The sequence below is a fragment of the Symphalangus syndactylus genome, chromosome 5 (genome assembly GCF_028878055.3).
Source record: "Symphalangus syndactylus isolate Jambi chromosome 5, NHGRI_mSymSyn1-v2.1_pri, whole genome shotgun sequence".
Taxonomy (NCBI): domain Eukaryota; kingdom Metazoa; phylum Chordata; class Mammalia; order Primates; family Hylobatidae; genus Symphalangus; species Symphalangus syndactylus.
The window spans coordinates 117,396,516-117,409,920 of NC_072427.2; the positions used below are offsets into that span (position 1 = coordinate 117,396,516).

General features: G+C 43.8%; 1 protein-coding gene across 8 annotated transcripts; it reads left to right on the forward strand.

Annotated features, from left to right (window-relative positions):
* Positions 1-55: 55 nt before the first annotated feature.
* On the forward strand, positions 56-13,142 carry PIGBOS1 (PIGB opposite strand 1). Of its 8 annotated transcripts, none has more exons than XM_063639417.1 (2): positions 56-352; positions 1,344-13,142. In XM_063639417.1, the coding sequence occupies exon 2, from the start codon at positions 8,047-8,049 to the stop codon at positions 9,373-9,375; it is 1,329 nt and encodes a 442-aa protein (XP_063495487.1). In that variant the 5' UTR covers positions 56-352; positions 1,344-8,046; the 3' UTR covers positions 9,376-13,142. The 8 variants fall into 8 exon arrangements, with proteins under 8 accessions (XP_063495487.1, XP_063495488.1, XP_063495489.1 ...); XM_063639418.1 differs by having other exon boundaries at positions 68-309; XM_063639419.1 differs by having other exon boundaries at positions 93-315.
* The last annotated feature ends 263 nt before the right edge of the window (positions 13,143-13,405 follow it).

Below are 13,405 nucleotides of genomic sequence, written 5' to 3' on the forward strand. Positions count from 1 at the left end.
TGCGGTAGCGCGCTGCTCGTCCATCCATTAAGTTTGACCTTTGCGAGCAGCCGTCGCTCGGAAGCCCGGAAGTGACCGGAACTGGCAACTTCGTCACTCCCACCCGACGTGGTGACCCGCCTACCGTTTCCTTTCGCCGTTTCCGAGCCGAGGGATCGCTACTCGCCTTTGGCTTGGCGGTCTCTGTGCTCGGGGGTCCGAAAACTGCCGGAAGGAGCCCGGTCTCTGGAGGGGAGCGGGCGGTAGCGAGTTTAGCGACGTGGAGCAGGCGCAGAACAGTCGGAGGTGCCTGAGTGGTTATTAAAAACGGTAACGGTAATTATAGACGTCAGTGTTGGTGTTAACATTTCAGGTTCGTTGCTCTCACAAAAAATGCCTGTTCAACGGGGTAGGCAGGGTAGGGATGATTTAGCTTGTACAGATGTGGAAACAGGCTGAATGGTTCCTATTTTTTTTGTTGTTGCTGTTGTTAGTTTTTGTTTTTTTTGGATTTTTTTTTTTTTTTTTTTTTGAGATGGAGTTTCTTTCTTGTCGCCCAGGCTGGAGTGCAGTGGCGCGATCTCGGCTCATTGCAACTTCTGCCTCCCGGGTTCCAGTGATTTTCCTGCCTCAGCTCCCGAGTAGCTGGGACTACAGGCATGCGCCACCACGCCTGGCCAATTTTTGTATTTTTTTGTAGAGACGGGGTTTCACCATATTGGCCAGGCTGGTCTGTAACTCCTGACCTCGTGATCCGCCCGCCTCGCCCTCCCAAAGTGTTGGGATTGCAGGCGTGAGCCACCGCGTCCGGCCCACTCCTCCTGTTAAAAATAAAACCAGGCCGGGCGCGGTGGCTCACGCCTGTATTCCCAGCACTTTAGGAGGCCGAGGCGGGCGGATCACGAGGTCGGAGGATCGAGACCATCCTGGCTAACACGGTGAAACCCCGTCTGTTCAAAAAATACAAAAAATTAGCTGGGTGTGGTGGCACGCGCCTGTATTCCCAGCTACGTGGGAGGCTGAGGCAGGAGAATGGCGTGAACCCGGGAGGCGGAGCTTGCAGGGAGCCGAGATTGCGCCACTGCACTCCAGCCTGGGCGCCAGAGCGAGACTCCGTCCCAAAAAAAAAAATAAAAAAAGTATGCATTTAAAACCATTGAGAACATTCTGTAATAGAAAAGATTTTAGCTTTGTCTTATACCCTTCCCTAATTCATTTCCTGTACTCCTTATATACTTATATTCTTGTTTTAATTAGTAACATATTATAAAAATATTGTTCACTCCAGTGCAAAGTAGTGACATAAAATCTTTTAAAAGGACATTGTACTAAGTGATGGCTTTGCTTTCCATTTTTGTACACAGATTTGAAGAGATTTCCTGGGTGTGGAGTGTAACTTTCCAAAACCACCTTTTCCTTGAGCTTTATTTGTTGCAGCAATGTTTAGGAGATTGACTTTTGCACAACTGCTTTTTGCCACTATCCTTGGAATTGCTGGAGGAGTATATATTTTTCAACCAATATTTGAACAGTATGCCAAAGATCAGAAGGAATTAAAAGAAAAGGTGCAGCTGATACAAGAATCAGAAGAGAAGAAAAGTTAATACTACATGGAGTTAGGCCGGGCGCAGTGGCTCACGCCTGTAATCCCAGCACTTTGGGAGGCCAAGGCGGGTGGATCACAAGGTCAGGAGTTCGAGACCAGCCTGAACAACATGGTGAAACCCTGTCTCTACTAAAAATACAAAAATCAGCCAGGCTTGGTGGCGTGCGCCTGTAATCCCAGCTACTCGGGAGGCTGAGGCAGGAGCATCACTTGAACCTGGGAGGCGAAGGTGGCAGTGAGTTGAGATCACGCTGCTGCACTCCAGCCTGGGTGACAGAGCGAGACTCCATCTGAAAAAAAAAAAAAAAAAAAAAATACCTCATGGAGATGAACCATAATAATTGCTTAAAGTTCCATTTAATTATGTTAACTCTAAATAATCTAGCAAAAACATAGATGTATTTAAAAATAAATCATGGATAATGATTTTTTAACCTGACACTGTTAATTTTAATGTTTATTGTATTTTTGTCGTTTTATGTCTTTTTACCAGGACAGATAAGTAATTTCCTTTTAAACAAAAGTGAATATTTTAGGAATATTTCCTACTTGAGGTTTATTTTTCTAGGAATTCAGCATATGCAGTATTATGAGGTGCCAGTCTCAGTGTGTATCAAATAATTGGAAGGGTGTTTGCAATAGTATTTATAGATATGTGAACCTAGTTAAACTACCTCAGGCAGAAATCTACTCTGTTACCCTGCAGTTAGATTGGTTTAATATATTTTGGCAGTCATTCAATCCCAGCTGTTTTTCATCTCAGGCAGTATGAAGGAGTAGTTGAGAATTGGGATGGCTCAGATTAAATTGGGGTTTTAGAGAAGGCAGATGTTGTTTGAGAGGATGGCAGATATGACACAGATGTTTTTTAATCCACTAAGCAAATTTGCATTAATAATGGTGTTAAGGGAGTAGTTAATTTATTATGAAGCTATTCATATAGTTAAAAATTTTTTTGAGCTTACTAAGAATTGGTATTACTTTTTACCTTAATGTTAAGTTTGTATTTTCTTCTTTTTTTTTAAGTTCTGGGATACACGTGCTGAACGTGCAGGTTTGTTAGATAGATATACATGTGCCATGGTACATACACCTGTCAACCCGTCATCTAGGTTTTAAGCCCTGCATGTATTAGGTATTTGTCCTAATGCTCTCCCTCCCCTAGCCCCCTACCCACCGACAGTCCCCAATATGTGATGTTCCTCTCCCTGTGTCCATGTATTCTCATTGTTCAACTCTCACTTATGAGTGAGAACATGTGGTGTTTGGTTTTCTGTTCCTGTGTTAGTTTGCTGAGAATGATGGTTTCCAGCTTCATCCATGTCCCTACAAAGGACATAAACTCTTTTTTTGAGAGACGGAGTCTGGCTCTGTTGCCCAGGCTGGAGCGCAGTGGCGCGATACTGGCTCACAGCAACCTCTGCCTCTGCCTCCCAGGTTCAAGCAATTCTCCTGCCTCAGCCTACCAAGTAGCTGGGACTACAGGTGTGCACCACCATGCCTAGCTAATGTTTGTATTTTTAGTAGAGATGGGGTTTCACCATTTTGGCCAGGTTGGTTTCAATCTCCTGACCTGGTGATCTGCCCGCTTCGGCCTCCCAAAGTGCTGGGATTATAGGCATGAGCCACCGCGCCTGGAGGTGCATGTGTCTTTATAGTAGAATGATTTATAATCCTTTGGGTATGTACCCAGTAATGGGATTGCTGGGTCAAATGGCAGTTCTGGTTCTGGATCCTTGTGGAATCGCCACACTGTCTTCCACAATGGTTGAACGAATTTACACTCCCACCAACAGTGTAAAAGCATTCGTATTTCTCCACAGCCTCACCTGCATCTATTGTTTCCTGACTTTTTAATGATCACCATTCTAACTGGTGTGAGATGGTATCTCATTGTGGTTTTGATTTGCGTTTCTCTAATGACAAGTGATGTTGAGCTTTTTTTCATAAGTTTGTTGGCTGCGTAAATGTCTTCTTTTGAGAAGTGTCTGTTCATATCCTTCACTCACTTTTTGATGGGGTTGTTTTTTTCTTGTAAATTTAAGTTCCTTGTAGATTCTGGATATTAGCCCTTTGTCAGATGGATAGATTGCAAAAATTTTCTCCCATTCTGTAGGTTGCCTGTTCACTGTGATGATAGTTTCTTTTGCTGTGCAGAAGCTCTTTAGTTTAATTAGATCCCATTTGTCGATTTTGGCTTTTGTTGCGATTGCTTTTTGGTGGCTTCGTCATGAAGTCTTTGCCCGTGCCGATGTCCTGAATGGTATTGCCTAGGTTTCCTTCTAGAGTTTTTATGGTTTTAGGTTTTCCATTTAAGTTATTAGTCCATCTTGAGTTAATTTTTGTATAAGGTGTAAGGAAGGGATCCAGTTTCTGTTTTCTGCATGTGGCTAGCCAGTTTTCTCAGCACCGTTTATTAAATAGGGAATCCTTTCTCCGTTGCTTGTTTTTGTCAGGTTTGTCGAAGATCAGATAGTTGTAGATGTGTGGTATTATATGTGAGGTCTCTGTTCTGTTCCATTGGTCTATGTCTCTGTTTTGGTACCATTACCATGGAGTTTTGGTTACTGTAGCCTTCTTGTATAGTTTGAAGTCAGGTAGCATGATGCCTCCAGCTTTGTTCTTTTTGCTTAGGATTGCCTTGGCTATCTGGGCTGTTTTTTGGTTCTACATGAAATTTAAAGTATTTTTTTTTCTAATTCTGTGAAGAAAGTCAGTGGTAGCTTGATGGGAATAGCATTGAATCTATAAATTACCTTGGGCAGTATGGCCATTTTCATGATTGATTCTTCCAACCCATGAGCATGGAATGTTCTTCCATTTGTTTGTATCCTCTCTTATTTCCCTGAGCAGTGGTTTGTAGTTCTCCTTGAAGAGGTCCTTCGCATCCCTTGTAAGTTGGATTCCTAAGCATTTTATTCTTTTTGTAGCAATTGTGAATAGGAGTTGACTCATGATTTGGCTGTTTGTCTGTTAAGGGTGTATAGGAATGCTTGTGATTTTTGCACATTGATTTTGTATCCTGAGACTTTGCTGAAGTTGCTTATCAGCTTAAGGAGTTTTTGGGCGGAGACAATGGGGTTTTCTAAATACACAATCATGTCATCTGCAGACAGAGACAATTTGACTTCCTCTGTTCCTATTTGAATACCCTTTCTTTCTTTCTCTTGCCTGATTCCCTGGCCAGTGCTTCCAATACTGTGTTGAATATGAATGGTGAGAGAGGGCATCCTTATGCCAGTTTTTAAAGGGAATGCGTCCATTAAGCTTGTATTTTCAATGAGATCTATAAATGTAATCACATATGTACAAAGTTCTTTATCTAAATTAACATGTTTTTATTATTGATGTCCTTTTTCTTAAAATGTAAATTCATTATAATTTAATCTCAGCTATGTTAAGTGGAGACCAGCATAGGTAATTTTTTTTTTTTTTTGAAATGCAGTCTTGCTGTGATGCCCAGGCTAGAGTGCAATGGCGTGATCTTGGGTCCCTGCAACCTCCCCCACCCAGGTTCAAGCAATTCTCCTGCCTCAGCCCTCCGAGCAGCTGGGATTACAGGTGCCCACTACCACACCTGGCTTATTTATTTATTTATTGAGTTGGAATCTCGCTCTGTCGCCCAAGCTGGAGTGCAGTGGCTCAATCTCAGCTCACTGCAACCTCCACTTTCCAAGTTCTCACCATTCTCCTGCCTCAGCCTCCCGAGTAGCTGGGACCACAGGCGCAATGCCACCACTCCTGGCTAATTTTTTGTATTTTTAGTAGAGACGGGGTTTCACCATGTCAGCCAGGATGGTCTCCATCTCGTGATCTGCCTGCCTTGGCCTCCCAAAGTAATTTTTGTAGTATTAGTAGAGATGGGGTTTCACCCTATTGGCCAGGCTGCTCTTGAACTCCTGACCTGAAGTGATACCCCTGCCTTAGCCTCCCAGAGTGCTGAGATTACAAGCGTGAGCCACTGCACCTGGCCTAGCATAGGTAATTTTTAAAAAAAGAAAATGAAGAAATTACAAAAGTAGTATATGTTCCTTAAAGCATTCTAATATTACAAAATGAACACAAAGTGAAAAGTGAAAATTATTGTTGTATAAATGGATTTATTCAGTACCTTTAACAATTTAGTATGATCTTTTGAGGTTTTCTTTTTGTTTTTAAAGAGATAGGATCTTGCTCTGTCACCCAGGCTTGAGTGTAGTATCATCATTGCTTGCTATAACCTTGAACTCCTGGGCTCAAGTGATTTCTCCCGTCTCATGTTCTACAGCAGCTAGGACTACAGTTGTGCACAACTACATCTGGCTCATTTAAAACAAATCTTTGTAGAAATGGGGTCTCACTCTGTTGCCTAGTCTGGTCTCAATCCCCTGGACTCAAGCGATCTTCTTGCCTTGGCCTCCCAAAGCACTAGGATTCTAGGCGCCAGCCACTGTGCTTGGCAAGATTTTTTCCTATGCACTTAAAAGTAGTTATAAAAATTTTAATTTAAATACCAAGTGTCTGCTGGGTAACAGGTTTGGCTTTGCTTAGCTCTAGACTGGAATTCTGTTCTTTGTGTCTTCTCATTCTGGGACCGAGGCTCAAGGAGCAGCCTCTGTCAGGGCTATGACAGAGTGTAGGAGAGAGAGAGATGGAGAGCAATTGTAAATTTCTGCTCAATTGTGGCACATTATCACATCTTCTCATATTTTGTCTCAGAGCATGTCACATGCTCAAGCCTAAAGTCATCAAGGCAAGGGACATGGACTCTTCCCATAGGATGCACAGTCAAATCACATGACAGGAATATATAATGTTATTACATTCAAGGAATAACCCTAACACATCAAGTTAAAGTAAGCTGCTTTTGATCCTCCTTTTGAAAAGGATGTCAGTTTAGTTGTTACATATCAAGTACCAGAGGCTTGAGTTTTTTTTTTCCCAGTGAAGATACTGCATTCATTGAAATCAAAACCACACTGAGTTATCATTTCATGTTCACTAGGATGACTGCAGTCAAAAAGATGGAAAATTACAAGTGCTGGTGAGGATGTGGAACAATTGGAAGCTTCATACACTACTGGTGGGAAAGTAAAATGGTGCAGTCACTTTGGGAAAGTTTGGCAGTTCTTCAAATGGTTAAACGTAGAGTTACTATATGGCCTTGCAATTCCCCTTACAGGCATATGCCCAAGATAATTGAAAATACATGTTCAGGGCTACCCTCTTTGGTCCCCTCCCTTTGTATGGGAGCTCTGTTTTCACTCTATTAAATCTTAGAACTGCACTCTTCTGGTCCATGTTTGTTATGGCTCGAGCTGAGCTTTTGCTCACCGTCCATCCCTGTTGTTAGCCGCTGTCGCAGACCTGCCGCTGACTTCCATCCCTCCAGATCTGGCAGGGTGTCTGCTGTTTTCCTGATCCAGCAAGGCGCCCATTGCCGCTCCCGATCGGGCTAAAGGCTTGCCATTGTTCCTGCACGGCTAAGAGCCTGGGTTCGTCCTAATCGAGCTGAACACTAGTCACTGGGTTCCACGGTTCTCTTCCGTGACCCATGGCTTCTAATAGAGCTATAACACTCACCGCATGGCCCAAGATTCCATTCCTTGGAATCCGTGAGGCCAAGAACCCCAGGTCAGAGACCACCAGGCTTGCCACCATCTTGGAAGTGGCCCGCCACCATCTTGGGAGCTCTGGGAGTAAGGACCCCCAGTAACATTTGGTGACTACGAAGGGACCTCCAAAGCAGTGAGAAACGTTCCCCCCAAGGCAGAAACGCCCCTAAGATGTATTCTGGAGAATTGGGACCAATTGGACTCTCAGACGCTAAGAAAAAAACGGCTTATATTCTTCTGCAGTACCACCTGGCTGCGATACCCTCTTCAAGGGGGAGAAACCTGGCCTCCTGAGGGAAGTATAAATTATAACACCAGCTTACAGCTAGACCTCTTTTGTAGAAAAGAAGGCATATGGAGTGAAGTGCCATATGTACAAACTTTCTTTTCATTAAGAGACAACTCGCAATTATGTAAAAAGTGTGATTTATGCCCTACAGGAAGCCCTCAGAGTCCACTCCCTACCCCAGCGTCCCCCCGACTCCTTCCCCAACTAATAAGGACCCCCTTTCAACCCAAACTGTCCAAAAGGAGATAGACAAAGGGGTAAACGCCGAACCAGAGTGCCAATTTTCCCCGATTATGCCCACTCCAAGCAGTGGGAGGAGGAGAATTGGGCCCAGCCAGAGTGCGTATACCTTTTTCTCTCTCAGACTTAAAGCAAATTAAAATAGACCTAGGTAAATTCTTAGATAACCCTGATGGCTATATTGATGTTTTACAAGGGTTAGGACAATCCTTTGATCTGACGTGGAGAGATACAATGTTATTGCTAATCAGATACTAACCCCAAATGAGAGAAGTGCCACCATAACTGCAGCCTGAGAGTTTGCCGATCTCTGGTATCTCAGTCAGGTCAATGATAGGATGACAACAGAAGAAAGAGAAAAATTCCCCACAGGCCAGCAGGCAGTTCCCAGTGTAGACCCTCACTGGGACACAGAATCAGGACATGGAGTTTGGTGCCGCAGACATTTGCTAACTTGCGTGCTAGAAGGACTTAGAGCCACTGTCTGTTGGACTTACTTCACCCATACCGGTATGTCTGATGGGGGTGGAGTTCAAGATCAGGCAAGAGAAAAACACATAAACGAAGTAATCTCCCAACTGACCTGGGTACATAGCACGCCTAGCCCCTACAAAGTACTAGATCTCTCAAAACTACATGAAACCCTCCGTACTCATACTTGCCTCGTAAGCCTATTTAATACCAACCTCACTGGGCTTCATGAGGTCTTGGCCGAAAACCCTACTAACCGTTGGATGTGCCTCCCCCTGCACCTCAGGCCATACATTTCAATCCCTGTACCTGAACAATGGAACAACTTCAGCACAGAAATAAACACCACTTCCGTTTTAGTAGGACCCCTTGTTTCCAATCTGGAAATAACCCATACCTCAAACCTCACCTGTGTAAAATTTAGCAATACGATAGACACAACCAACTCCCAATGCATCAAGTGGGTAACTCCCCCCACACGAATAGTCTGCCTACCCTCAGGAATATTTTTTGTCTGTGGTACATCAGCCTATCGTTTGAATGGCTCTTCAGAATCTATGTGCTTCCTCTCATTCTTAGTGCCCCCTATGACCATCTACACTGAACAAGATTTATACAATTATGTCGTCCCTAAGCCCCGCAATAAAAGAGTACCCATTCTTCCTTTTGTTGTCGGAGTAGGAGTGCTAGGTAGACTAGGTACTGGCATGGGCGGTATCACAACCTCTACTCAGTTCTATTACAAACTATCTCAAGAACTAAATGGTGACATGGAATGGGTCACCGACTCCCTGGTCACCTTGCAAGATCAACTTAACTCCCTAGCAGCAGTAGTCCTTCAAAATCAAAGAGCTTTAGACTTGCTAACCACCGAAAGAGGGGGAACCTGTTTATTTTTAGGGGAAGAATGCTGTTATGTTAATCAATCCGGAATCATCACCAAGAAAGTTAAAGAAATTCGAGATCAAATACAACGTGGAGCAGAGGAGCTTCAAAACACTGGACCCTGGGGCCTCCTCAGCCAATGGATGCCCTGGATTCTCCCCTTCTTAGGACCTCTAGCAGCTATAATATTGTTACTCCTCTTTGGACCCTGTATCTTTAACCTCCTTGTTAAGTTTGTCTCTTCCAGAATTGAAGCTGTAAAGCTACAAATAGTTCTTCAAATGGAGCCCCAGATGCAGTCCATGACTTAGATCTACCACGGACCCCTGGACCAGCCTGCTAGCCCATGCTCCGATGTCGATGATATCAAAGTCACCCCTCCTGAGGAAATCTCAACTGCACAACCGCTACTATGCCCCAATTCAGCGGGAAGCAGTTAGAACGGTCATCAGCCAACCTCCCCAATAGCACTTGGGTTTTCCTGTTGTGAGTGGGGACTGAGAGACAGGACTAGCTGGATTTCCTAGGCCAACTAAGAATCCCTAAGCCTAGCTGGGAAGGTGACCGCATCCACCTTTAAGCATGGGGCTTGCAACTTAGCTCACACCTGACCAATCAGGTAGTAAACAGAGCTCACTAAAATGCTAATTAGGCAAAAACAGGAGGAAAAGAAATAGCCAATCATCTATTGCCTGAGAGCACAGTGGGAAGGACAATGATTGGGATATAAACCCAGGCATTCGAGCCGGCAATAGCTACCCTCTTTGGATCCCCTCCCTTTGTATGGGAGCTCTGTTTTCACTCTATGAAATCTTGCAACTGCAAAAACAAAACAAAACAAAACACACACAAAATATATATATAATGTTTACACTAAAGCTGGCAAATGAATGTTCGTCGCATTATTCATAATAGCCAAAAAGTGGAAACAACCCAAGTGTCCATTAACTGATGAATGGATAAATAAGTGGTATATCCGTATAAAGGAATATTATTCAGCCAAAAAGATAAATGAAGTATGTGCTATAACAAGGAAAAAAATACAATACACTACGAAATAAGCCACGCACAAGATGGCACCTATTGGTATGTTTTCATTTGTATGACAAGTCTAGAACAGGTAAATGTCTAGAGAGAGAAAGTAGATTAGTGGCTGACAGGGGTTGAATGAAGGGGGGATGGAGAATGATTACTAGTGGAGATTTTTTTTTTTTTTTTTTGAGACAGAGTCTCACTCTGTCACCCAGGCTGGAGTGCAGTGGTGTGATCTTGACTCACTGCAACCTTTGCCTCCCGGGTTCAAGTGATTCTCCTGCGTTAGCCTCCCGAATAGCTGGGATCACAGGCACAAACTACCACGCTCGACTAATTTTTCTATTTTTGATAGAGACAGGGGTTCACCATATTGGCCAGGCCACTGCGCCCGGCCGTGGGGATTATTTTTAGGGTGATGAACTGGGCATGGTGGCTCATGTCTGTGATCCCAACGCTTTGGGAGGCCGAGGTGGGCAGATCACATGAGGTCAGGAGTTCGACAGCAGCCTGGCCAACACGGTGAAACCCTATCTCTACTGAAAATACAAAAATTAGCCAGGTATGGTGGCACACACCTGTAGTCCCAGCTACTCAGGAGGTTGAGGAAGGAGAATTGCTTGAACCCAGGGGGCTGGAGGATACAGTGAGCCAAGATCATGCCACTGCACTCCAGCCTGGGAAACAGAGTGAGACTCTGCCTAAAAAAAAAAAAAAAAAAAGAAAAAAAAAGATGTTTAGGGTGATGTGATGAAAATGTTCTGAAAGTAGATAGTGGTGATCAATGTATAACTTTGTGAATATATTAAAAACCACCGAATCATACACTTTTAAAGGGTGAACTTTATTGTGTGTGAATTATATCTCAAAGCTGTCATAAAGATACTGCATGCAAACCGCTGAACTGTACACTTTTAAGAGTGAACTTTATTGTGTGTGAGTTATATCTCAAAGCTGTCATTAAAATATGATACTGCATCCAAACTAGCAGCTGCAGTTAAGGCAGTCCAGTGTTTTTTTGCTCTTGTGGTAGTCTACAATCCATCTGTTTTTTAAATTGTCATAAAATATACTTAAAGTTTACCATTTTAAAGTATACAGTTCAGTAACAGTAAGTACTTTCACACTGTTGTACAATTATCATCACTATCCATCTCCAGACTTTTTCTATCTGGTTTTTGCAGGGAGCAGAGGGAATTGAATGGGGATATAGAGACCCCCATCCCTAGATCTTCAAATCTTTGAAGGTTGCATTAATGTCTACAATCCTTCCCTCTCCTCTCCTCCCCTCTACTCCCCTCCCCTCCCCTCCCCTTCTCTCTGTGTCTCTCTCTCTCTCCTTTTCTTTCTTTCTCTCTCTTCCTCTCTTTTTCTCTCTCTCTTTCTTTTTCTCTTTTTCTTTCTTCTCTGTTCCCCAGGTTGGAGTGCAGTGGCACGATCACAGCTCACTGCAGATTTGACCTCAGACTCAATTGATCCACCAGTCTCAGCCTCCCAAGTAACTGGGATTACAAGCACGTGCCACCATGTCCAGCTAGTTTTTAAAAATTTTTTGTAGAGATGGGGTCTCACTATGTTGCCCAGGCTGGTTTGAAACTCCTGGGCTCAAGCAATCCTCCTGCCTCAGCCTCCCAAAGTGCTGGGATTATAGGTATGAGCCACCGTGCCTGGCCTATGAATTGCTTCTAATTTACTATCTTAGCCAGGTAACGCAGATTCAGGGGCTTTCAGTTAGCCCTTTCTACCATAAAGACTTACAACACAGGTCAGTGTGAGGTCTCTCACATGCTAACTACTGAGTTTATATCTGTCCCACTTAAAGACTGGGAGAAAAAAAATCCTGCAAAGTGGGTCCTGTTAGATTAGTTTGGTCCAAAGCTGCATTCATCCTTTAACCTCCATGAACTCCCACTCTTAACTGAAAGGTCATAGTGGCATTTTCTAGTCTGTTTGTACCAGTGTCAACTTAGGGCCTGTATCCAGTGGCCATCAAAGTCTGAGTATTTTTCTTTTCCCAGTGCACATTTGTCTGGTTAATGGCTTTGGGTCTCTTGAGAAAAGGAGCAAGAGAATGGTTGTTGCATATTTTTGTGGCATTGAAGAGTCCTTCCCCAGGGGTAGATAGAGCTATTTAAATCATTGGGCTCTAAGTCTATGAAGTCTATGAAATGACTTAGATCAGTAAACTTGTGAGGGACCATGATTTCCATTGTAGAGACTGACATCAGCCTTCTATCCACTAGTTCTTGATTTCCTACCCATCCCGCCCTCGCCCCCTGCGTTTTTGAAAAATATATGTAAGTCAAGAAACACCCCCTGCATTTTTTTTTTGAGACAGAGTTTTGCTCTTATTGCCCAGACTGGGGTGCAATGGCGCATTCTCAGCTCACCTCAACCTCCACCTCCCTGGTTCAAGCGATTCTCCTGCCTCAGCCTCCTGAGTAGCTGGGATTACAGGCATGCACCACCACGCCTGGCTAATTTTGTATTTTTAGTAGAGACGGGAGTTTCTCCATGTGGTCAGGCTGGTCTTGAACTCCCGACTTCAGGTGATCTGCCTGCCTCGGCCTCCCAAAGTGCTGGAATTACAGGCGTGAGTCACTACCCCCGGCCAAGAAACACCCCTTTTGTCTTTCCTTTCAGAATACCATATCTCTTAGCCATCACCACAGGTCTCTCTGGGTCGACACCCTGGTTGCACTCCCGACTTGCTTCCCATGACAGTGTATGTATACTTATATATACACACACGCAAGCATATTATAATTTTCATGAATCCTCTGAGAGTAAGTCATAAACAGGATGCCCTTTTATTCCTGAATATTTCATTCCTAAATAGAAAGATACTCTCTTTCATAATCACAATATAATGATCAAGAAATTAGGATTGGCTGAGCGTGGTGGCTCACGCCTGTAATCCCAGCACTTTGGGAGGCTGAGGCAGGCAGATCATGAGGTCAGGAGATGGAGACCATCCTGGCTAACATGGTGAAACCCCGTCTCTACTAAAAATACAAAAAAATTAGCCGAGTGTGGTGGCAGGCGCCTGTAGTCCCAGCCACTTGGGAGGCTGAGGCAGGAGAATGGTGTGAACCCAGGAGGCGGAGCTTGCAGTGAGCCGAGATTGCACAGCTGCACTCCAGCCTGGGCGACAGAGTGAGACTCTGTCTCAAAAAAAAAAAAAAAAAAAGAAATTAGGATTGATATAACATCATTATCTAATTTCATATATCATCCAAATTCTCCGAAGTCCAATTAATGTCCTTTAGAACAAGACAAACTTGTTTTTTTTCTGGTCCCAGAACTAAT